This window comes from Crocodylus porosus, unplaced genomic scaffold (assembly GCF_001723895.1).
Source record: "Crocodylus porosus isolate Cpor-Errol unplaced genomic scaffold, CroPor_comp1, whole genome shotgun sequence".
NCBI lineage: Eukaryota > Metazoa > Chordata > Crocodylia > Crocodylidae > Crocodylus > Crocodylus porosus.
The window spans coordinates 24,873,618-24,897,481 of NW_017728949.1; the positions used below are offsets into that span (position 1 = coordinate 24,873,618).

The window sequence follows — 23,864 nt, forward strand, 5'->3', positions numbered from 1 at the left end:
GCCATGACACCACCCCATCCTAAAAGAATGTATATAGTTTAGCAATTCCCAAACTCTGACAGATTGTGCACCACCAATTTAAAGTGATACAATCTTAACTACCACCATCTTAACTACCACCAGCAAATTTTTCAGTTCAACCTAAGTATCACCAGCAAATTTTTGTCATATAAAATACATATAATAAATCTGTTAATGCATACCTTTGACAGGTTATCTATGTAGTACTGGTGGTACCCGTTCCACAGATTGGGAACCGCCGATATTGTTCAACCACAAGATGCTGGGTTAGATGCATTGTGTGAAATTGTATGGCCTCTGTTATTTAAAGAGTGCAAACAGATGAACATGAATGTTCTCTTGTGACCCTAGAATTTATTAATACAAGAGTCCTTGACCTGGGCTGGTTGGGCCAGTTGAAGTCAATAGGTCACTCATGTATGAAAATCAGGTTCATCTGGTTGCACTCTCTAAATAACACAGGCCATACAAGACTTATAGCAGGACCTAAAGACTTACCTCAGGACCTGAAGTTCAAACCCTAAATATTCTATTTTTAAATATCTCAGCATGTCAGTGATTTTACCAGACAATTTGGACTCTTAGGCTAGGGACAGACATTACACATATACCAGTTTAAGTGATCAGAAACTGGTTTAAACCTGTAACGGAACAGATGGTCAGTACACATAAACCAGTTTGAAAATGGCTGAAACTGGTTTGAGATAAACCTGGTTAAATGTAGTATCAGACTTAACTGATTTGACTCAAACCAGTTTATGCAATGTCTGTCCCAGACCCCTTCCTGGTTTAGCTTAGAGTCCCCCAGCATCCCAGATGCTTTGCAGCCTGGGTAGAGTCCTCTGCTCCAGAGAGCTGGGTTGGCCCTGCCCCTCTGCTCCCTGGCTGGAGCTCCAGCTGAGACAGCAGGCACAGCAGCATCTGTGTGGCTTCCCTGTGCCTCCTTCCTCCTCCAAACTCCCTGCTCAGGCAGGGATTCTTCTCTCCCCTCTCTCACAGCACAGACTGTAGCCAGCACATGGTATGCTGGCTAATGCTGAGAGTTGTCTGTATAAGGCAGACAGGACAAAGGCAGACAGGACAGTGTCCACTTAGGACTTTTTGGAGCTAATCAACAGGTCAGCTGGTAATGTCCCGCCATTCCTTCCTTGGAAAACATTGTTTAAGAAGAGCTTGAACTAATGAGAGAGGCTTTTGTTTTTTTGATGGGCTGATAAATGTTCTGTTATCAGTTCCCTGTTGGGCTGATCTACAGCAAGGACAGACAGGGGAGGGAACCCCTCCCTACTCAGAGCATCTTGCTGAGGTCTGGCCACGCCTCCCCTCAGCTCAGCACTTTGGAAGAGAAGGGAGGGCTGCTCTAGTGCCCCCTGGCTTCTAGCCTGAGCCAGTGCAGGCATGTGCCTGCATTTCTTCAGTCCAGAGGGAATGCTGTATGTTTCGAAACTGGTTCAGCCTAGCTAGGTTAGACTAATCTGCAAAGATTGAATCTTTTCAGGCTCATGGTTTTTGAATGCCTGTCCCTAGCCTTATTCTCTTTTGGTTTATGATGATGGGAAAAAGAAGTTGCTGGTAGAATTGCAGGCTCATGCACAGCTTTGTGTGTAACAAAGTAATATGCTATTAGTTAATTTTTCTTATTTTGAAAATAATTGAAAAATCTTAAGATATGAGGTTTTTTCAGAGTAACAGGTTCCCCTAAAGGTCTATTTCAAAACTCATTGAAGTCAATAGGAGACTTTTAATAGATTTTAGTGGGATTTGGATCACACTATCTGTTAATAAGCGAACTGTAGAACTTAATGTTTTTGTTTAATTAATGATGGCCTCATACTTAGGACTGAAGTCACATGGAATTCATTGCTGAAGGATTTGATTCAGTATTTATATACCTATTTCTTCTGAAAGTGCTTAAAAGGCACTATTTCACACAAGAATTGCATATATTTTTGTTTTTAGAGCATGATTTCCAGTTTGTATGAGAGGTGAAATATACAGGTCTATATAAAAAGCTATTGTTGTCTTAGTGAACATGTTATCACTATTTGTCTTTTTATGTGAAAGTAAATAGCTATATTTTATAAATTAGAGGTACAATTGGAAAGTTGTTTTTTTTGTTCACTGTCCAGTTCCTGGTTCTTAATACTCCTAGTTTTAGATAACTTGTCAAAAGGCCACAGGTGTAACATTCTAAGTAAAGCTATACTTGTTAGCATAAGTATAATGCAAAAATCAATGCTATCTGTTTTGCAGGGAATGGGAAGCTAAATTGCTGTTGGTTCAGGAGATCCTGGATGAATGGTTGAAGGTTCAGGCAACTTGGCTGTATTTAGAACCAATTTTTAGCTCTCCTGACATTATGGCTCAGATGCCTGAAGAAAGTAGACGATTTACTACTGTGGATAAGACGTGGAAAGAGTTAATGAAAGCTGTCTTGCATGTAAGAACAAATTTCTTAAGATCAATTCTGAATGAATTTTCCTAAGATTTTTTTTGCAAAAATTGCTGTTTTGCAAAGCTGTTTCAGATATCTCAAAGAAAGTATTATTGGAAAGAAAATTAAAATAATTTAAACAATTGAAGCAAGTAACATGAAAAAATACTTTATTTCCTTTGGTGCATTTATTCTAAATGAATACTGAATTTTTTTATTTCTTGTTCCTTCTGAAGGAGGCTGTTTATTTACATACTGGATACATCTACATGAGACACTACTGCATAGTCATTACTGTGTATTTATTTAGTACTTGTATTAGCAAGAACTAAATAAACATGAGTGATCAGAGTTACTGTGCAGTAGTGCTAATGAACATATTTTAGGTGTTGCTACTGTGCTGTAGCCTAATAATACTGTGCAGTAATGTATCAGTAGTATCTGTGCTGTGATGCACTGCTGCGCAGTATTTTTCAGTTATTGCGCAGTGTCTCATGTAGACACGCTTACTGAGCAGCAGATGCATCTGTATCTTTAAAACCTTAGATGTTTAATCTGCACTGTAAATGGTATCCTGACTGTCTGTGTAATTTAACAAAGATGTATGTGCCATGTACATGACATATGAGTGAAGCAGCTGATTACGTGCAAAAAACTACATTATAAATTCAGTCATCTGTATTCAACCTGAATCATTTGCCTGCTATTGGGACACTTCTAGTACTTTATTTTCTTCGCTTGACTTCCTAAACCATACCAAACTAATTACATTCATGACTCTTCAAAAAATACTTGTGTCTGTGCTTCATAGTGAAATTATAGAATTCCATTTTCATTTTGAATCAAATCTTTTTATACTCGTCCAATTAGGATAAATGTTAATATGTATATACTATCATAGTATAAAAAGCCACTTGTAAAGCCACTTGGCCTGGGCTTTTTTCAAGATATATGTTGTTTTAAATTTAGGAATTCACCAACTGCTAGGATTGCTTTCCCAGAAATTGATTTGGGCAGGTAGTTTATAGTCTCATATATAAAATGAAGCACTTTTCCCCCCCAGAAATTCAGTTTTGTCACTTAAAAATACAGTTATGTTTTTCTGTTCAGAGTTCTCTATCATTCATGTTTTCACAACTTATTCTATAGAATATATGTATTTGAATACTGGCATACTTACAAACCTTTTCCATCATACTCTCATATGCTGTCATTTCTAATATAGAGATTTCATTATCTTGATAACGTATATAATCAGAGCAATAAAACAAGTATCCTATGACTGGACAGATTTAACAGAATAATGATGTTGCTTAATTTTTTACATTAGGTACACCCATGTTTAACTTGATGGCACAAACTTGTGAGACAGTTATTTCATCCTTTCCTTTTTGTTAAAATGATATTTTTTGTTTCACTCTTCATGGAAAAAATGTCTTTTCTGATTTCAGATGATTTAAAGGATAGATTCACTAGTATATTTTGAACAGTGAAGTACTTTTTCACTCTGATTTCAGTCATATTTCAGTTTTTATCATGTGGTTCACAATATTACATTATTCCTCAAGTGTTTGCCAATTTGTACATTTTACTGTATGTATGCTGTTATGTCAGACACTCAAATCTGGGGACTTTGGTTGCTGACAGATGTGAAAAAACAGACAGTGCTTTACTAGAAGAGGAAGTTCATTAGTTTGACCCAGCTCCCGAGCATCTGTATAGATTGGGTGCTTCAGCGGTGCTTTTTGGCACTTTTATCTAAAGCAGATTCAGTCAGCTATTAGATAATAGGCAACCAACATGGGTTCATTAGAGGCAGGTCCTGTCAGACCAACCTGGTGGCCTTCTATGACCAGGTCACAAAATCCTTGGACGTAGGTGTCGCGGTAGATGTAGTCTTTCTGGATTTTAGGAAGGCCTTTGACACTGTCTCTCACCCCATTCTCGTTAAAAAATTAGGAGATTGTGGTGTCGATGGCTACACAGTCAGATGGCTTGCCAGTTGGCTGGAGGGCTGCACCCAGAGAGTGGTGGACAGGTCATTTTTCACTTGGTGGCATGTGGGCATTGGAGTCCCCCAGGGCTTGGTCCTTGGGCCTGTACTGTTTAACATCTTCATCAACGACCTGGACAAGGGGGTGAAAAGCACCTTGTTCAAATTCGCAGATGACACTAAGAAGTGAGGAGAAGCAGGCATGTTAGAAGGGAGGGACAGGTTTGCAGTTGGATCTGGACAGGTTACAGGGGTGGGTAGAGGAGAATAAGATGGGATTCAATACTGACAAGTGCAAGGTGATGCACCTAGAGAGGAAGAACCAGCAGCATACCTATAGGCTGGGGAACTCCCTTCTTGTTAGCACAGAGGCAGAAAAGGATCTTGGAGTCACTATTGATTCCAAGATGAACATGGGCCGACAGTGTGGGGATGCAGTCAGAAAGGCTAAGCGTACCTTTTGTGCATCCACAGGTGCATCATAAGCAGGTGCAAGGAGGTGATCCTTCCCCTCTATATGACATTGGTCAGGCTGCAGTTGGAGTACTGCATCCAGTTCTGGGTGCTGCACTTCAGGAGGGATGTGGACAACATGGAGAGGGTCCAGAGGAGGGCCACTCACATGATCAGTGGGCAGCAGGGCAAGCCTTACGAGGAGAGGCTACAGGACCTGAACCTGTTCAGCCTCCACAAGAGAAGGCTGAGGGGGGATCTAGTGGCTGCTTACAAACTAGTCAGAGGGGACCAGCAGGCAATGGGAGAGTCCCTGTTCCCCCAAGCACTACTAGGAGTAACAAGGAATAATGGCCATAAGTTGATGGAGAGTAGATTCAGGCTAGATATCAGCAGGCACAGTCAGGGTGGCTAGGATCTGGAACCAACTTCCAAGGGAAGTGGTGCTGGCTCCTACCCTGGGGGTCTTCAGAAGGAGGCTAGATAGACACCTTGCTGGGGTCATTTGACCCCAGCATTCTTTCCATCCATGGCAGGGGGTTGGACTTGATGGTCTGCTCAGGTCCCTTCCAACCCTACCCTACCCTATCAACTATGAAACTATAAAAACATCCAAAATTCTTAGTCTATACAGACATTGAGTGAGCCGGCTCAAACTAATGTGATGCCTCTTATACGCTTGTGCTGCTCTGAGTGCGGGGGCATGCTGAACTTAAAATAAAAGTGCTGTTTTGTTTTGGTTTTTTTCATGTCTGTAAGCAGCCTTTATGACCAGCACTACTGGTATTGTGTGTGTGAGACATAGTAGCAGGGTGCTTTCCTCCCAGTAGTAATAGAGGCCATAGGAGAGGGAGTTTCACAGCAGTTATTTTTGGTTCCAAAAAGGGAAGTGAGATTACCGTCCAATTGGGATGCAGAAGTTGCCTTCATCTGCAAGCTCAAATTCATGGCAGAACTAGCCACTATCATTCTGTCTCTAGAAGAAGGGGAATGGTTCATATCTTTCAGTATTCAGGATACTTACTACCATATTGCCACAATGCTTTTCTATAAAAACACCCTCCATCTTGTGGTGGGCCAAATCTATTTCCAATACAAAGTCATTCCCTATGGCCTCTTGGCAACCCCAAATGTCTTCACCAGGATCCTTGTGGTGGTGATGGCCTGCCTCAGGAGAAAAGATCATAGGAATATAGGGCTAACAGGGACATCACAAGGTCATCTAGTCCCATCTCTCTATATATCTTTTTTTGATGATTGACTACCAAAGGGTAGCTCCTTTGAACCTTCAGATCACTCTGTATTTATCCCAGAATTGGGCCTAAAGGTTAATAGCCAAAGGTGAAACTTGGTCCCAGTTCGGAATCCTGAGTTCATAGGGACCACCATGGTTTATGCCCTGAACTTACTGATAGCACCTCTGTCTAGCTGATAGTGCTTAGGGACCATTAAAGCACAATTAACCCTTAAATGGAATGTGAAATAGGAACACAGACAACTCAGTGTCTTACAACCAAAGTCAAACTTAGCAGTTTCTCTATTTAGAGGAGAAAAGCACTTAGTACAATGATCTCACCCAATCCCAGATGTTACTTTGCTCAACAGAAAAGACAGCCACTCAGTTCCTGAAGCAAAGGGTGTGTTGTTGGCTGGGATGGTCTAGACAGGTGTTGAAAGCTGGATTCATGATGACAATGATGATGACGACACACACTTAACTTGCTTGCTGCCCCCTTTTATACTTTTCTTTAACTTAAGTCCTTTGATGACTCCTTGCTTTTGGATTGCTCTCTCAGTAGTCAGCATATTGTCCATACTTTATCCTGTCAGCATACTCCTTTGTTTAACAGACCCACCACAAGCATGCCTCTTAATTTGACCTTTTTGCAGTGTCTTACTTTGGGCGTTGTCCATTGGTCTTCTTTATCACCTTCATTAACATAGCCAGTCATTTCATCCCTCTGAATCAGCTGGTTAGTGCCAAGTTCAGTTAATTTGAGCTAGTAACAAAACTATTACTATGTTGTGTTAGAAAAACTTCTCACAGAAAAGGAAAGAAAGATCATGCCAGCAAACTCAAGGCCATAAGCTGCTTGCGAGAGGCAAGACCAGCTGATATTGCAAATACCAGCAAATTGAAGAGTTCAGATAACAATGAGGCTACTCAGAACTTTAGGCTGAATATAAAAAAACTTTAAACAATATTGTAATTCACTGCTCTATAAACAGATGCAACTTTAAAGCATAAAAAATACGACAAGCTACCCTAACAATACCTCCTTTGAGACCACCTCTTATCTTTGCTGTATTTTGATTTTGCAGGTGGAAGCCAACTTGATAATGTCAGGGCGGCCTATACACCTTAGGCCACCAAGCCTCCTGTGGCACATAAATGATTTTGTGTATCAGTCTACACTTCATATACATGCAGGTTTGGCTTTGAAGGGAATGATCACATATTAATGATCTCTGAGTACAATGTCTTTGGTCTTCCAAAGAGGTGAAACTATCTGGCAGTATCTTGGAGCTCAGGATTTTATGCAGAGCATGCCAGGCATTCTTATATCACAACCAATGTATCATATCCAGGGTATGATGGACAATATCACCATAATGTTTTTAATCAGAGGTCCTCAGTCTTGACCTGTGGACCAGATGCACCGCGCAGAGCCATATCATCTGGCCTGTTGGGCTCCCCACAGGTCTAGAAATTTGGCAGCAGGGGAGCAGTGGCTTTACTCCCCTGCTGTCAAATCTTTAGACCCATGGGGAGCCTCAAGACTTGCACACTGGACCTGGCATCTGATCTCAGTGAGAGCAGCACTTGGCTCCAGGGCCCAATCCCAGAACACAGAGGTTGAGAGGGAGCTGTGTCGGGCTCCTAGGGTCCAATCCTGACATGTGGAAGGCCCTGTAGCACTCATTTGGCCCCCAGGGCCAAAAGGTTGAGCACCAGTGTCTTAAATCAACAAATAAGGAGGCACAAAATATGTAGGGAGGTGGTCAGCACATGGAACTGTTGCATCTCTTAAAATGCATCTCTTGGGACTGCACCTCTTGGGCCTCCAGTTTACCTGAGTGGGTAGTCTCAACAAATGCGTCTTTATCTGTACCACCAGTTAGAAATCAAGGAATTGCTTCTTCAGTGTCATCTTCTTGTACTGGAGGCATTCAAAGATTGACCTGTTTGCTTTGGACATCAACAAGAAGTTCCAGTCTTTTAGTTATTATTCTTGAGGGAACCAAATAAAATCAACTGTTGGAATTTAATAAATTTTGGTAGTGATCAGAAAATCCCCCAAAGAAGCTCAAGGCCACCCTTTGGTTTTTCTTTAGTGTTTATACAGGGCACTATAATTATTTTAGCAAACAATTTTGAAATTTCAGAATGATTTAACAAATAGTAATTTTGCTCCACAAGATGGCACTCTGTGTCCAGAAATGCAATTTTTGGATTTTGTGTTTTAGAAGAAGATTCTTCTCTGATAATTTTAAATGCTGTTTCTTAAATCACAATGCTAAACTGGAGTCTTCTCCCTGCTTTTTTTTCCATTCATCTGCCGTTGTGTTATAAAAATGCTGTGGGTTGTAATAAAAATGCATCCTTTATCTGTCTCACTTTTTATCACAAATTTGAAAAATCATATATTATACCTCTTAAATGTGTCATTTGAAAGTATACATATTAATGAGAATGAAATTACTCTGTGATTTACTTTTTACATTTAATAAATTTAGTAGGTAGAAAACAGGATTTTTTGTGAAGAAAATGGGCAAGGTCATACTAAAACTTCTGAGACTGGAGCCTATGGCAGACTAAACATGGTTTATAGAAACTAGAGCTGTTGGTCATGCTGTCTTTTTGCATACCTGATTTTACCCTCTTTTGTAATAGGGTTTCTTTTCCTCTAAATGATCAAACAATTGACACTAGCCAATTGCCTGTCAAGAATAATAGGGGATGGGGAGGGCGGATGGGGACCGAGCCCCTTGGGCTCCCCCCATCCAGCCCACTCCCCACTTCCCTCCTACTGCTTGGGGTCTGGGCCTGCTTCCCCCTTCCCCACCATGGCAGCAGGGGGAGGGGAGGAGTGGGCCCAGGCCCGATACAGAGTGTGTGGGGGAGGACCAGGACTGCAGGTGAGGAGAAGCCAGCCTGCTGTGGCAGTGAGGGGTGGGGGTGAAGTAGCAGGCCCGGGCTGACATGGCAGTGGTGTGGGGACGGGAGGAGTGGGCTCAGGGCTGACATGGGGGTGCGGGGGTGGGGGAGGAACGGCCCTGGGCCCGAGAGGGGAGGAGGCCTGCTCCACCCTTTCCCCTGCTGCTGGTGCGTCAGCCCAGGCCCGCTGTTCCCCTGCCAACTGCCGTGGCGGCCAGCTTCTCCCCTCCCCCTTGGGCCTACTCCTTTCCCCCCTTTGTGAGGCCCAGGGCCACTCCTCCCTTCCCCCCACTGCCACTGTATTGGCCTGGGCCTACTCTTTTCCCCCCACCACTGCGTTGGGCCAGCTTCTTCCCCCCTGCATTGGTCCTGCTCTTCCCGCCACTGCCGCCGCGTTGGCCCTGCAGGCGGCAAAGACAGGAGGGAAGGGCGGGCCAAGGCCAGTGCTGGTGGCCTCGCCCCCTCTGTGGCATCCCAACCCCATTGCCCACCCACACTGCCGCCACCACCTCCAAGGAGCAACTCAGGGGCAAGGCTAACTTTCCTTCATAGTCACCACCTGCAGGGAGCAGGGCAGGGGGGCGAGGCCAGTGCTGCTGTCTTAGCCCCCACTGTTCTGTCTGCGCCATTGCTACCACCTCCAAGGAGCAGGGCAGGGGAGGGGTGAGGCTAGTTGCGCTGACCTTGCTCCACCCTCTGTCCCCTGTGTGTCTGCCATCATGGTGCCGCCACCTCCTGTCCCAGTGGTGTATTTGTACTCTGATTGGTTGTTTCAGTCAGCCAATCAGAGTGAGAATAAAGCGTTATGGACAGACAGATAGACAAAGGCTTCTATAATATTAGAATGTATGCTTCACCAGAACTGTAGATAGGAAACCCATTCTGAAAATGGACATCTTTATTTTTTTCTTATATGAAAAGAATCAAAACATAACCAGGTAAGATTTTTTTTTATAATAGCAAGATTGAGTTTGACTTACAGGGTCAATTATACACAGAAAATTATGCGGTAATGTATTTATTTATATGAAAGAAAACCAAAGACAGTTTTCGCAATGTATATGTATTATTGTACTGTTCACATTTAAAGATTATGTTATAAAACCAAGCATTAGCTGTACCTGAATTTTGACAGCTCAGTCGTTATGAGTAATTATTTAATTTGGATTGCTCTGACTTGATATCATTTATGGAACAATTAACAAAATATAAAGAAGCGTCATGATTTCTTGCTTAAGTGAGTGTGCTTCATTTACAAGGAAATACTCTGATTAGATATGAGGCATATATGTCCCTTAACAAAATCAAGTACATAAGCAACGCATTCTGTCTTTCACAGGGAGTTAGACTGCAGCTATGTGTTATATTCAGAAATAATTATATGCATAATGTAAAGAACAAATAATCGGTTGGTGTATTTTTCATGCTTTTTGTTTTAGATCTTTATTTTACTTTTAAAAGCCAGTATTTGATACAATGTATAATTGGCTCTACATTGATCATAAGTTCCATTAAATTAAAAAATTTGAAGCTAAAGCAACTTTACACTATCTTAAGTTAGTTTGCATATTTTAGAACTAGCAAGTCTGTAAATCCTCTTTTTATGTTTCATTTATGTTAAATCAGATACCACTCTTTAGTAACTGCAGTAGCTTTAAATTAGTTTTGTTTGCTGTAATCCTCAATTTATAAGTGGTAAAATGAAATGTTTGATCTGAATTCTATTTTCTACACACACAAACTATAAACAAATCTCATACACATTAAACCATAAATCTTACCAACTATTACTGAATTTGAAAACAATATAACTTTAACATTTGCTTTATGTTTTTGTAGTATTACCTTTTGTTATTTAGTTAACAAAATGTCTAAATATATACATGTAGCAAATTGTGAATATTTGGAACATGCAGTTTGCCATATTAGATTAGTAAAAACCTAATCAAATCTGGCATTCTTTTACAGTTCAGAAGCTTGCTTAAGTAGGAACACTCTAGGCCAAGGGTGTTAAAATCATTTGACCTTGAAGGCAAAGTGAGTGTCATGGGGTCAGTCTGTGGGCTCCCTTTCTGCACCCCCCACCCTGGTCCCCCAGCATACCTGATCTGGTAGCCACAGTTCTGTAATGGGCAGAATGGGCACCATATAAAGTGCAGTCCAGCCTGAGTGGCAGCTGCACTGCACACAGCAGCCATCTTAGCAGCTCCAGGACTGTGCTGTATGCCACACCTATTCCAGTTACTTCAGGATCCATGGGGCACCTGGATCCATGGAGCACACAGCACCAGTGAACACCATGTGCAATGTAGGTCCCAGACTGGCTGGAGCTAGTGCAGGGTACATCCCAGAGCAGGTACTGCTTGTGATGTGATCTGGCTGTGGCAGTCAGCACATATAGCCAAGGCAACCACTCTGGCTGGACTGCGCTGTATGCAGTGCCTGTTCCAGCTATTCCAGGATCCATGCTACGTGCAGCATTGGGTCTCAGACCAGCTGGAGTGGCTTCCCAATCAGGTCTGCTGCGGGGAGGGGAGAGGGAAGGAGGGGATCCGTGAGTTGGATCTGGCCCACAGATTGGCTCTGTGCCTGTGTGGGTCTGATCAGACCTAGGTGCAACACCAGGAGCCACATGGCAGGATTTTGCAGGCTGGATTTGGCTGGTGAGCCATATATTTGACATCCTTGCTCTAGGCCTTCACCGCTCTTGACTGTAATATTTTCCATGGGGGAGAGGGAAACTCTTTTCTGATGCTGCAAAGATGAGCTTTTGTCTTATGATATAATTCCTGCTTGAAATTGGTTATTGGTCAGGGTTGCCAGCTGTCTGTAAATTTACTGATTGCCAGTAAAAGATGAGGCTAAAACTGACAGTTAGTAAAGTCCATAAAAAAGCTTTAATCATCAGTAAAAACAGTAAGAAGCTGCAGCCTATCTGAAACTCCAACATAGCAGAGCAGTACCACCTGGTGGCAGAGTGGGAGTGCAGCACTCTGTGGGGGAATGTTCTCTGAATGTTGTGCTGCTGTTGCTGTGTCCCAGGCTGCCTGTAATATTGTTGAGTTGCAGGTAGGCTTCTTTGGGGGACCATGCCAGGACGGGAGAAGTGGGACCAGTGGGGGCAAATTTGGGGTGTGGATAGCATGGTGCATGATGCAGTTATTGCTATCCAGTTGGGTGTGAGTATTGGACTTCTGGCAGGGGGATGGGCAGCATAGTGTGGAACCATTGTTGCGGTCAAGCAGGGGTGCCAATCCAAGAACATTTCATTGAACTTTTTTACTTTTTTTACTGTGTTTTATATTAAACCCCTAAATTTGAACAGAGCCCTCCTAACTGGGGCCTGGCAGCAGGGCGGTGCTTGGAATAAGAGGTACATTTACATTATCTAAAGCAGGGGTAGGCAACCCCCAGCACAGGTGCCAGTTCATGGCAAACATAGGCATTTTGCTTGGCACATGTACCTTAGGGCAGATGGGGGGGAAGGGGCTGGGCTGCTCTGCCACAACAAAGATCAAGCCTCTCGCGGCTCCCCTGCCAACATCTTACAAGTCAAGGTTGTGGATGTTTTTGGCACTCTGCCCAAAAACATTGCTGACCCCTGATCTAGATTCATAGATGTTAGGGTTGGAAGGGAGCTCAGCAGATCATTGAGTCTGACTCCCTGTGTTGGCAGGAAAGCATGCTGGGGTCAGATGACCACTGCCAGATGCCTATCCAGCCTTCTCTTAAAGACCCCCAAGGTAGGGGAGAGCACTGCCTCCTTTGGAAGCCTATTCCAAATTTTGGCCACCCTTACCGTGAAGAAATTTTTCCTGATATCTGGCTTAAATCTGCTCTCTGTCAGTTTGTGACCACTGTTTCTTGTTACCCCAAGAGGCACCCTGATGAACACAGGATCTCCCATCCCTTGCTGCGTCCCCCTAATGAATTTGTAGGTGGCCACAAGATCACCCCTCAGCCTTCTCTTGCAGAGGCTGAAGAGGTCCAGGTCCCTCAGTCTCTCCTCATAGGGCTTGTCCTGTAAACCCCTAACCATACAAGTGGCCCCCCTCTGGGCTATCTTGAGCCTATCAACATCCTTCTTGAAATACGGTGCCCAAAACTGGACTCAGTACTCCAACTGTGGTCTGACCAATGCCACATAGAGGGGAAATATCACCTCCTTGGTTCTATCAGTAGATGCATGATAAAGTGTGGTTAGCTTTGCTAACTGATGACTCATGTTCATCTTGAAATCCACTATGACTCTGAGATCCCTTTTCGCTTCTGTGCTGCTGAGAGGGTAACTTCCCAGCCAATAGGTGTGCACCCTAGGTGCAGCACTCTGCACTTGTCCTTGTTGTACTGTATCTTCTTGTGTACTGCCCACTTTTCTAACCTGTCCAGGTCTGCCTGCAATCGTTCCCTAGCCTCCGGAGTGTGCACTTCACCTCACAATTTAGTAGCATCCGTAAACTTGGAGAGAGGACACTTCACACCCACATCCAAGTCACTGATGAAGATATTGAAGAGTACAGGTCCAAGGACCAAACCCTGTAGGACCCCACTAGCCCACTATCTAAAGCATATATCAGTAAAACATATTAACAGAAAAGTTTTGTTGTCAGTAAAAATCTTACAGTTTGTCAGTAAAAAAACATATTATTTGAGTTGTCAACTGTTCAGTGTTACTGATAATCATAAAATTATTCAGTGTTTTTTCTTTAAAAAAATCAATCTGATCTCAGGTATCAGAGAATTTTGTAGTCTCATTGAACATTATGGGGCACGTACTGTACTTCATCACAATCAATGGAGTTATGTTGATCCATATCAGTTGAGGAACTGAGCTTATCTGGATCTTATATTAATGTCCCTTTAATTCCGGTTTCTTTATATTAACCTACCCCCCCAAAAATGCAGACATTGGAGAAGATAAATGTTAAACATATACAATGTGGCATGCCTTAGTTAAAATTTAAAGTAAAACAGAGAAGCCAAGAGAGTTACTCTATGATTTTTCCTGCACTATTAGTATCTCATTACCCTTTTCTGATAGAATAATTTTATTTTGTTTTTCAGGACAAGCATGTTCTGACAGTTGTGATGATAGATAAGATGCTGGAAAAGCTGAAGAAGTGCAATGAACTTCTGGAACTAATTCTTAAGGGACTTAATGAATACTTAGAGAAGAAGCGTCTTTTTTTCCCCAGATTCTTTTTCTTGTCTAATGATGAACTCCTTGAGATTCTCTCAGAGACCAAAGATCCTACACGGTACAGTAATATTTGCTAGATGTGTATATGAGGCTCATAATACATACAAGCTAAAAGCATAGCTGTAGGGAGTTTCCATACATAAAACTTTTTTTTTTTAATTCAGAGAGTTATACACATGAAGTATTTACAGAACTAGGGATTGTCAGAAATGAATTCAAATCAAATGGAGTTACATTTTTAATATCTGAATTAAATTCAGGTTAATTCATCAAATTAATTCAGTGGTATTTAAGAATTGTTGTGGTAAAGTGAGTGTTCAGGTAGCAATCAGATCAGATTAGGAAAACAGGTTAGTTATACCTGTTATAATCACTTATGGAGTCATAAAAATGTAGAAAAATAGGTCAGGAAGGTGTCTTGAAAGGCCATTTATTTCAACTCCTTGATCAAGGCAAGATAACCACTATCTAAATAAAATGAACTTCATCTCACAAAGGCTTTTGATATATATATATGAGAGAGAGAGAGAAATGCCCACACACTTTGATTAGTTTATAAGGTACAAATCTACCCTGTCTTTTACTTGACTTCATACTAACACAGCTAACTATGTCATTCTAAATCAGTGGCTTTCAATATTTTTAGACTTAAGGCACTCCTCCATAACTTTTATGAATTGAGCTGCACCCAATTTCAAAATATTTACAACATTTACCTCCATGCAGAGGGGCTAGGCAGGTGGGGTAGGGGAGCCACCAAGCAGGGAAAATCTGCTTTTACCTGCTTATCTCCTCATACCTGCAGCTTGAGCCTGTCCTTATCTGCTTATCTCCGTGCACCTGCCTTATCTTCTCACATTTCTTGCGGCACCTTTCAAAGGGACTTGAGGCACCCTCGTTAAGAATCACTGCTGTAAAGTTAGTCCCAAGTCAGTCCACCCACACAGTGTTACTGTGCAATAAGGTGTCTACACGTGCATTACTGTGCAGTAAGTAATTGGGCATCAATTTGATACCTGCCTGATGCAGTTATCAAATTTATGCTCAAGTGTAAGTTGCCATATTTACTGCACAGTATGGGCATGCATGTGTAGACATGCACCCGTACTGAGCTGTAATTTCAGTTATTGTGCAGTAAATGCACATGTATAGATGCGTCCACAATGTATTTACTTTACCACTGGCCAATCCTGTGAAAAGTTCTTAGTGGCCGCATCTACATGAGATGCTGACCACGCAGTCATTACTGCACAGTCATTTAGTATTTGTATAATCACTGTGCAGTAGTGCCAATCAATGTATTTTTCATGATGCTACTGCTCAGTAGCCTAATGCTACTCTGTGTCTCTGTTTTGCTACATGATGCTGCTGTGTAGTACTATTGGACTACTGTGCAGTCAGCATCTTGTGTAGACGCGGCCACAGTGCAGTGAATGAGACAGCGAACCTTGTGGGGGGAAAGAAAATCACATCATACAGCTAAAATCAGTACTGTGATACATGTACAGAAGCAGCAGAATTAAATTTGGGTTTGAGTGTTCTATTTGCAATGTTTATACCTTTTATAATTATTATTTGCATGGAATGCATAATTAAACAATGCACAATTAACAGTTAAAGAAGTGGTGCCTTAATTTTAAATGCTTGAATTGATGACAACATGAATAATATTTTAAAAATTGTAATTGATATTCAAATATTTATATACATATAATATATGTAAGGCAGGCATCCTGCACAGATATTACCTTATAATAATCCATAATAGATCATCATAATTATATATTATGTTATAGTATATATGATATAAAATATACATTAGATGATATATAATATACTTTATATTACGTATTATATATTATGATCATTATTATTTACTGTTCCTTGAGGATAAATAGGCTTTTGAAATTTAACAGATATATTTTCAAAAATGTTAATTTCTTAAAAATACTTTTCAGAAGTACCTTTAGAGCTTTTATAGGACTGGTGGAAAAATTTTCTAGAACTTTGCTAAATGTGAAGCTTTTTATAGTTTCCATTTTACTTGTTTCATTTTGTTTTCTCCAGGGTACAGCCTCACTTGAAAAAGTGCTTTGAAGGAATTGCAAGTGTGGAATTTACTGATGTTTTAGACATTACCCATATAAAAAGTAGTGAAGGAGAGGTGGTGGAACTTATAGAAACAATCTCAACATCTAAAGCTAGAGGTCAAGTTGAAAAGTGGCTAGTTGAATTGGAAACAGCTATGCTAAATTCTATCCACAAGGTAACAAATTATATTTTCTTTTATTTTGTGTGCCATAAACCATGACGGAGCAGACAGTTCCGATACACTACATACTAAACAAAAAGAGTTGGTAGAATGTATCTATTGTAGAAATCGTATTCTATTCAACATTTTACAAATTTAGTTATCTTTGGCCTTGTTTCAGGAACACACTTTAAACATGAGCCTTGAAGTCACATTCTTAATCCCTTTTTCTGAATTGGGGCATTATGCACAGTACAGAGGCAAGGAAATCTTCTAACCTGTCTTTTGATTTGAAATATCTTGGTGATAATAATTCAGCAAATTCTTAGTATAGGCATACCAGGGAATATTCAAGTTTCATGTCTTTAAACCTCAGAACCTATAGATGTTAAATGTCTTGTGAGGATAATCATGCATCATTTGGCCCCAAATCACTTAGGACTGACTTGTTTATTTAGATAAATTCTGTGCTTTGTACATTAGCACCAATCTACATAATAGACATTTGTTTATCATTTAAAGATATAACATGTATTTATTGTAGAGTCAATTTCTGAGCATAACTATTCTTTAAAATTCTGTGAAGCTAAGCAGTGATGCAAAAAGCACTAATGAGATGTCAGGAGATTATTTTGCAACAAAAATAGTTGTTCACAGGTTGGCAGAAGAAACTGGAGAAATGAACATAAAAGTATTCATAGTTTTTTCACTGTAACATGTTTTTGTATTATTATATTGCTTGGTTTCTTTACAATTATTTTACCATCTTTCTGTAAAGTATACATTCAATTCTAATAAACCTTGCAGAGATCAGAGCTTCAAAATTAGAAGTTAGTGTTACACATGAATTGCTAATGTTGAAGAACATTGTGCTACTGAAAAATGCTTCACTCACTGAAAGACAAAAAGCAGAATGGAAAATGGAGAAATCATCATGTGTTTTTTTTAATAATCTGTCACTGTGTGAATGGAAACTGATTAAAAATGGTAATTTTTCTTTTGCATCTATTTTCCATACTGCTTCCTCTTTTTAAATTTTGAGCCTCATTTTCATTGTTCTGTTGTACTCTAAGGGTGTGTCCAGATGAGCATGCACGTGCAGTGCCTCAAAGCTGCTTGAGGCACCACAAACTGCACACAGCACATGTGCAACCATTCACTGTGCTGCTAATTTGCAGTGTGGCACCAAAATTAAACACCAGGAGATCCTGCTATTAAAAAAAAGTGCCACAAAGCAAAAAGAAGTGGCACGGCACATGTGGCAGCAGTGTGCACTGCCAGATATGGAGCCTGGCTGTCCTTTTTACACTGTATTTTCAACAGTAGGAGAGATTCATTTTTCAGTAACTAGACTCAAGTATTTAGGTCTTAAGCAGTGATTGAAACCTAAAATAATTTGCTAGAAATATGGGATATCATTATTCAGTACAAGCTCCATGTGATTTTAATTTTCAGTTCTTTTCTCATTTGTCCATTCAACTAACGTCTTAACTACACAGTGAAGTCTCAGTACTATTTTCCAATAACTAGAGGTAAAACAAGAAAAAAAAATGTTGAGAATACAAAAGCTTCTTATGTAAAGCTTCACCATTTACTTTATCAATGGAACTACATAACTTAGAACTGCATAACTAATTGTAGATCCTGACTTGTTATTGTATTAGCTCTGTATCATGTTTAGAAGCATTAAAACATGTAAACATGCAACCAGGAAGTCACTTTTATTTTGACTTAGAAGATTTTTGATAGGAAAGGAAGCTATCTATTGGTTTTGACTATTGTTGCACATAGTTACGCTCCAGTACAAGTACATTTATTCCATGGTAAATTAAAAGACAATCCTGTCCATTATGAGGAAAGAGATGTACACAGGGGTGGATCCAGAGTGGTGCAGCAGTACAGTTATACTGCCTTTGACTGCATGGCACATGCACAGTGATCTCACCAGCTTGGACTCTGGCCTTAGCCCCTGCCTTCATGAAGTCCAGAGCCCAGGGTAATGAGCACTGCCACATCCAAATAGGGTGTTGCTACACATCCCTCAATCTGATCCTGGATCTGCCCATGGGCATATAGTTAGATATGAATTGCAAGTGGAATTTGTTGTAGAGTTGGGGGTTGGGATAGTAGAGGTAAACTACTTCTAGATCATGGTGTATGCATGAGAGATTACCAGGACCTTTGACATGTACAGCTAGGCAGAGTGTGGAGGAATGAAAGCTGCCTAGAGTTTCCATCCCCACCTTTAGACCACTGAGACAGGATCCAAAGGCCAGACTGAGTCTGGGAGTTTTGCGCTGTTGCAGAGCTCTCAGGTGCCCTGTGACTGAGAGCAGAAATGACTCAGGAGAGACCCCTAGAGGCGAGAAGGGGGAAGCTCAGCCGCCAGTCACCAGGACTGCGCAGGTGCTGGTTGCTAGGGCAACCAGTGAAACCTAGAGACAGGAAGGGGCGGAGCTTAGTTCTTCTTAAACCCAGGCAGGAGGCCAGGAGGGCAGTTTCCCTCCGGCGGTCGAGGGGGGACGAACTCGGCCAGTACAAAGGAGGGAACTCTGACGGTGGGAACATCCCCTGGTTGCTGCTGGGGTTGGTGCGCTCTCTCTCTGGTAGGGATGGCTTCTTATTTGACCAGGATGGTCTAGCTTTTATGTTGTAGCCTGGGGGCTTTGTGTTCTTGTGTTTATTGTTTTGACTGGAGGACTGGGTGAGGCTATTAGGGGTTGGAGGAGGCCTCAAAGGGACCCCACAGTAGCGTGGGGGTTCCTGGCACTGGAGAGGGTGCAGCATTGTTTGGGGTGCATTGGCCCCAGGCCCGGAGCCAGGGGGCAGTGAGAAGCCCCAGAGCCAGGGGGCAGTGAGAAGCCCCGAGTGAAGGGGGCAGCGAGGAGCCCTGGAGCGGGCATGGGCGAGAAGTCCCGGAACGGGCAGTGTAGGACAAGCTAGAGGACACTGGTAGAGGCATGGGCTGTGAGATGAGCTAGAGGGCACCGGGGAGGGTGCAGGCTGAGGGACAAGCCAGAGAGCGTCCGCGTGGCGCGGAGAGTAGGACAGACCTGAATGACATCAGATACATCTGTGAGGCTTGGGCTGCGGTGTAAGGGGAGGAAAGGAGCTGCAGATAGCGCCTCAGGCACCGAGACAGAAAATAGGCAGCCTCCCGCTTGATTAAGATCTTCCAATCAAACAAATAACAAGGCATGGCAGGAGAAAAGGCAGGTCGTTGGCCCTTGATCGGTGTTGCAGGACCACTAATAGGTGGCCCCGAAGAGGCACAACTGTCACAATGGTGCATTGGCCAGGAAACTTTCATATGGCCATCCACACCCTAAGAAGCTGGTTTGTCCATATGAGGAAATGAGCCCTTGGGTCCATCAAGAGAGTGCGATGGGAGTGGATACCAACGCCAGACCCAGAGCCACAACGGCAAGTCAAGGATTGGCTATGTCTAACAGCACTAAGCCTACAGGATCATGCCACAGGAGGAAAAGCACTGTTAGCCAACATGAACGGGGGCACCCACCCGCGACCAAAGATTTGGGTAGGGATGCGTGGCTACAGGACCCAAGTTGACACTGAGGCAAGAAATGAGCTTCCTGCACTAATGGTGTACATTGTAGTCAATGGGAAAAAGGTATGGGCTATGTTAAATTCCGGCTCAGTACAGACTATGATGCGGGTGGACGTGGTACCAACAAAAGAAAAGGGAGTAGCCGATTGAGTGAACGTGCAGTGTTGGTGTGGGGACCCCCTTGAAATTGACAGGGTGAGGGCCACCCTACATGTAGGCGAGAAGACCCGTCAGATGCTGGTTGGAGTTGCTGAACATTTGCCTTATCCAGTGGTGTTGGGCTGCGACTGGCCCAAATTGCTGGAGGAGATAGCCAATGTGAGGCTAGGGGAGAAGGCAGAAGTGTTCGCAGGCACAACTGAACCTTTCCTGAAGAAAGGGGTGAACAAAAGGTGGACATCACACACTTACGGGAAGACAAGCATGTCCAGTTGGAGCAGAGTTGGGAGCCAGATTTCCAGCTGGCGTTACGAGAACATTTGGCTCAACAAAACGGAGAGATATTACGGCCGGAGCTGATGAACATGACACCAAGGTTTGAAATCAGAAATGACCTCCTGTACCAAGTGGAGCCAGGGAAGCCTGAAGGAGGGGAGGTTGCACAGTTGCATGTGCCTTGGCACTATCGGCGAGCTTTGTTGAAGGTGGCTCATGAGCTCCCTATGGAGGGACATTTGGGCAGGGACAAGACTGAAGCCCGTATTTGGGCAAGGTTTTTTTGGCTAGGACTGTTGCGGAAAGTGGCGAAGTATTGCGCTTCATGTCCTGTATGCCAAAAAGCGAATCTAAGATGACCCCCAAAATATCCTTTAGTTCCAATGCTTTTGGTGGAGGTTCCCTTTGAGCAGGTGGCACTGGACATTGTGGGACCACTCCCCTGAAGTAGCACTGGGAACCAGTATATATTAGTTCTACTGGATTATGCCACAAGGTATCCGGAAGCAGTGCCGATGTGGACTGTATCTGCCCCAAAGGTGGCAAATGAGCTGAAGATATTTTCCCACGTCGGATTCCCTAAAGAACTGCTGACGGATCAGGGAATGAATTTCACATTGCGGGTGTTTGAGGGAGTGAGCAAAGCTTTAGGAATTAAACACCTGAGAACAGCAGTATACCACCCCCAAACGGATGGGCTTGTAGAACGTTTCAATCAGATGCTGAAGCAGATGTTAAAGAAGTTCATGGTCGAGAGGCCTCAGGAGTGGGATAAAATGATACCACCATTGTTGTTTGCGGTAAGGGAGGCACCACAAACCTCAACTAGGTTTTCACCCTTTGAATTATTATATGGCCGCCAACCAAGATGGATCCTGGATCTGATTAAAGAAAGCTGGGAGGAACAGCAGAGTAAAAACCAGAACTTAATCCAATATGTAATACATCTGCGGGAACATCTGGAAGCAGCCTGAAGTGTGGTCCTAGGAAATCTCAGGGAGGTGCAACAATGTCAAATGAGATATTATAACTGAGGTGCACGGACAAGAAAATTTGAGGTGAGAGATCGTGTGTTGGTTCTATTGCCAGACTGGGAAAGTAAGTTGCTTGCGTGGTGGCAGGGACCCTATGAAGTGATACGCCCAGTAGGGCCCATAGACTATGAGGTGTACCAGATAGATAAACAGAAGAAGAAGCAAGTATACCATGTTAACATGCTAAAGAAGTGGGAGGACCAGGAATGCATGTACCTATCCCTCCATCCTGAGGAATTGGAATTGGGACCCTCATGGACTGAGGAGAATGGACTGGGGGACGTGGAACTGGCCCCACGACTATCAAAAGCACAGAAAAGACAGGCCACCGAGCTAATCAGGGAGTACAGAGATGTATTCCGGGAAACACTTGGGGAAGCTTAAGGTGTGGTGCATCGAATAAGAACTCCTCTGGGCCAGGTGGTCCGTGAGCACTGGCGGCAGATTCCCCAATGACTGCAGAGCCAAATAAAAACAGAAATAACAATGATGCTAGAGAGAGGCATTATGTGCGAATCACACAGCGACTGGTGGAGCCCCATCGTGGCAGTACCTAAGCCCGATGGGAAAATTCGCCTCTGCATTGATTTCCAGAAGGTGAATGCAGTAGCTAGGTTTGATGCATACCCAATGCCAAGAATAGACGAGCTGATAGAGAACATCGGGCAAGCTCGCTATATCTCCACCCTAGACCTGACAAAAGGGTACTTGCAGATTCCAGTGGCTCTTGAGGATCAAGAAAAGACAGCATTTGCCACCCCCTGGGGTCTTTTCCAATTCCGACATATGCCATTTGGATTACATGGAGCGGCAGCTACATTTCAACGTTTAATGGACAGAGTTTTGGCTCCACGTGGGGGCTACATTGCAGTTTACATCGACGATATTGTAATCTACACGGTAGTGCAGGACTTGAGAAGGGCCGGGTTGATGGCCAATCCGAAGAAGTGCACAATAGGGAAAAAGGAAACCCAATATCTGGGATTCTTAGTAGGAAGTGGACGGGTAAGACCATTATTAAGCAAGGTGGAGGCCTTACAGAAGTATCAATCTCCTCATACTAAAAGGAAAGTGAGAGCCTTTTTGGGGTTAGCCAGTTATTATGGGAGGTTTGTACCTCATTTTGTGGAGGTGGTGGAGCCTTTGACAGAGATGACAAGGGTGGAAGCTCCTACCAAGGTGAGATGGACACCGGCTGCGGAAGACGCTTTCTGACCAGTGAAGGATGCACTGTGCTTGCAACCCCTTTTATATACATCTGACTTTAATAAATCGTTCCAAGTACAGCCCGATGCCTCAAAAGTAGCTATTGGAGAGGTGTTGATGCAGAGAGAGGGAGAAGAAGAACGCCCTATACCCTACATTAGTAGGAAATTACATCCACCAGAACGGAATTACGCAACGATAGAAAAGGAGTGTTTGGCGATTTAAATGGGCTATTGAAACATTCCGGTACTATCTATTAGGATGTTGGTTCACGCTGATCACTGATCACGTGCCCTTGCGCTGGCTACAAAATATGAAAACGGACAATGCTAGGCTGATGAGGTGGGCCCTTAGTCTACAGCCATATTGTTTTGAGATAAAACATCGCCTAGGGACCCTGAATACAACTGCTGACTTCTTCTCAAGGCAATACAAGGAGGAAGAGAGGCCTGGGGAATCAGGAGGATCCGAGACAAGAAAGAAGAAGATGGGTTGGGTGGCAGGGAAACCTAACCCTGTTACTGGGAGGCAGGATGATTCCTCTAAGTACCGGCCTTTCCAGTCAGGGCTGGCATGTCAGAAGATGAGAGGAGAAAGGTCAGCGCCTCGTGAAAGAGGGGAAGAGAAAAAAAAGAAGGGGGCCTCAGAGAGACAGACCCCCCTCCCCCATAGCTATGATACAGCGTCTAACCTCCTGGCCGAAGGATACATTGAGTCTGGGGCCGTGCAGGCCTAGGGGCACTCTACCAAGGCTGGCTAATGTGGGGGGACTACCTGTGGTGAGTAAATCCCAACAAATCCCACATGGTGTGCCCTTGGGGAAGAGGCAAGTAGGAGGTCCCTGAAAACCTCCGCCTCCTGTATCTGGGTTTTTGAGTGCCAGAAGACAGGCCCAGAGAGGCCTCTTCTTTTTCTAGTTTTCAGTGTGGATGTGGCCAAAATCTTATAATAAGTTATTTTTGTATGATTTTTGGCCCATGATGGCATAATCTAATGAGAATTTCATTTAAAAATTCCTACTTAAGATCTCAGAAATGCTTTTAGATTAGCACATCCCAGGATGTCATTCTCCTGTTGTACTCGGCCTTGGTGAGGCCACAGCTGGAGTAC

At 43.0% G+C, this 23,864-nt stretch overlaps 1 protein-coding gene across 2 annotated transcripts in view; it reads left to right on the forward strand.

The window, feature by feature from the left end:
- Window positions 1–23,864, forward strand: part of DNAH7 (dynein axonemal heavy chain 7) — a 226,155-nt gene that overhangs the window by 64,409 nt on the left and 137,882 nt on the right. For both annotated transcript variants that reach the window (XM_019553881.1, XM_019553882.1), the window contains 3 exons: window positions 2,275–2,461; window positions 14,125–14,318; window positions 16,328–16,526. In XM_019553881.1, coding sequence (XP_019409426.1) covers window positions 2,275–2,461; window positions 14,125–14,318; window positions 16,328–16,526 — 580 coding nt within the window. The remainder of the gene's footprint in view (window positions 1–2,274; window positions 2,462–14,124; window positions 14,319–16,327; window positions 16,527–23,864) is intronic.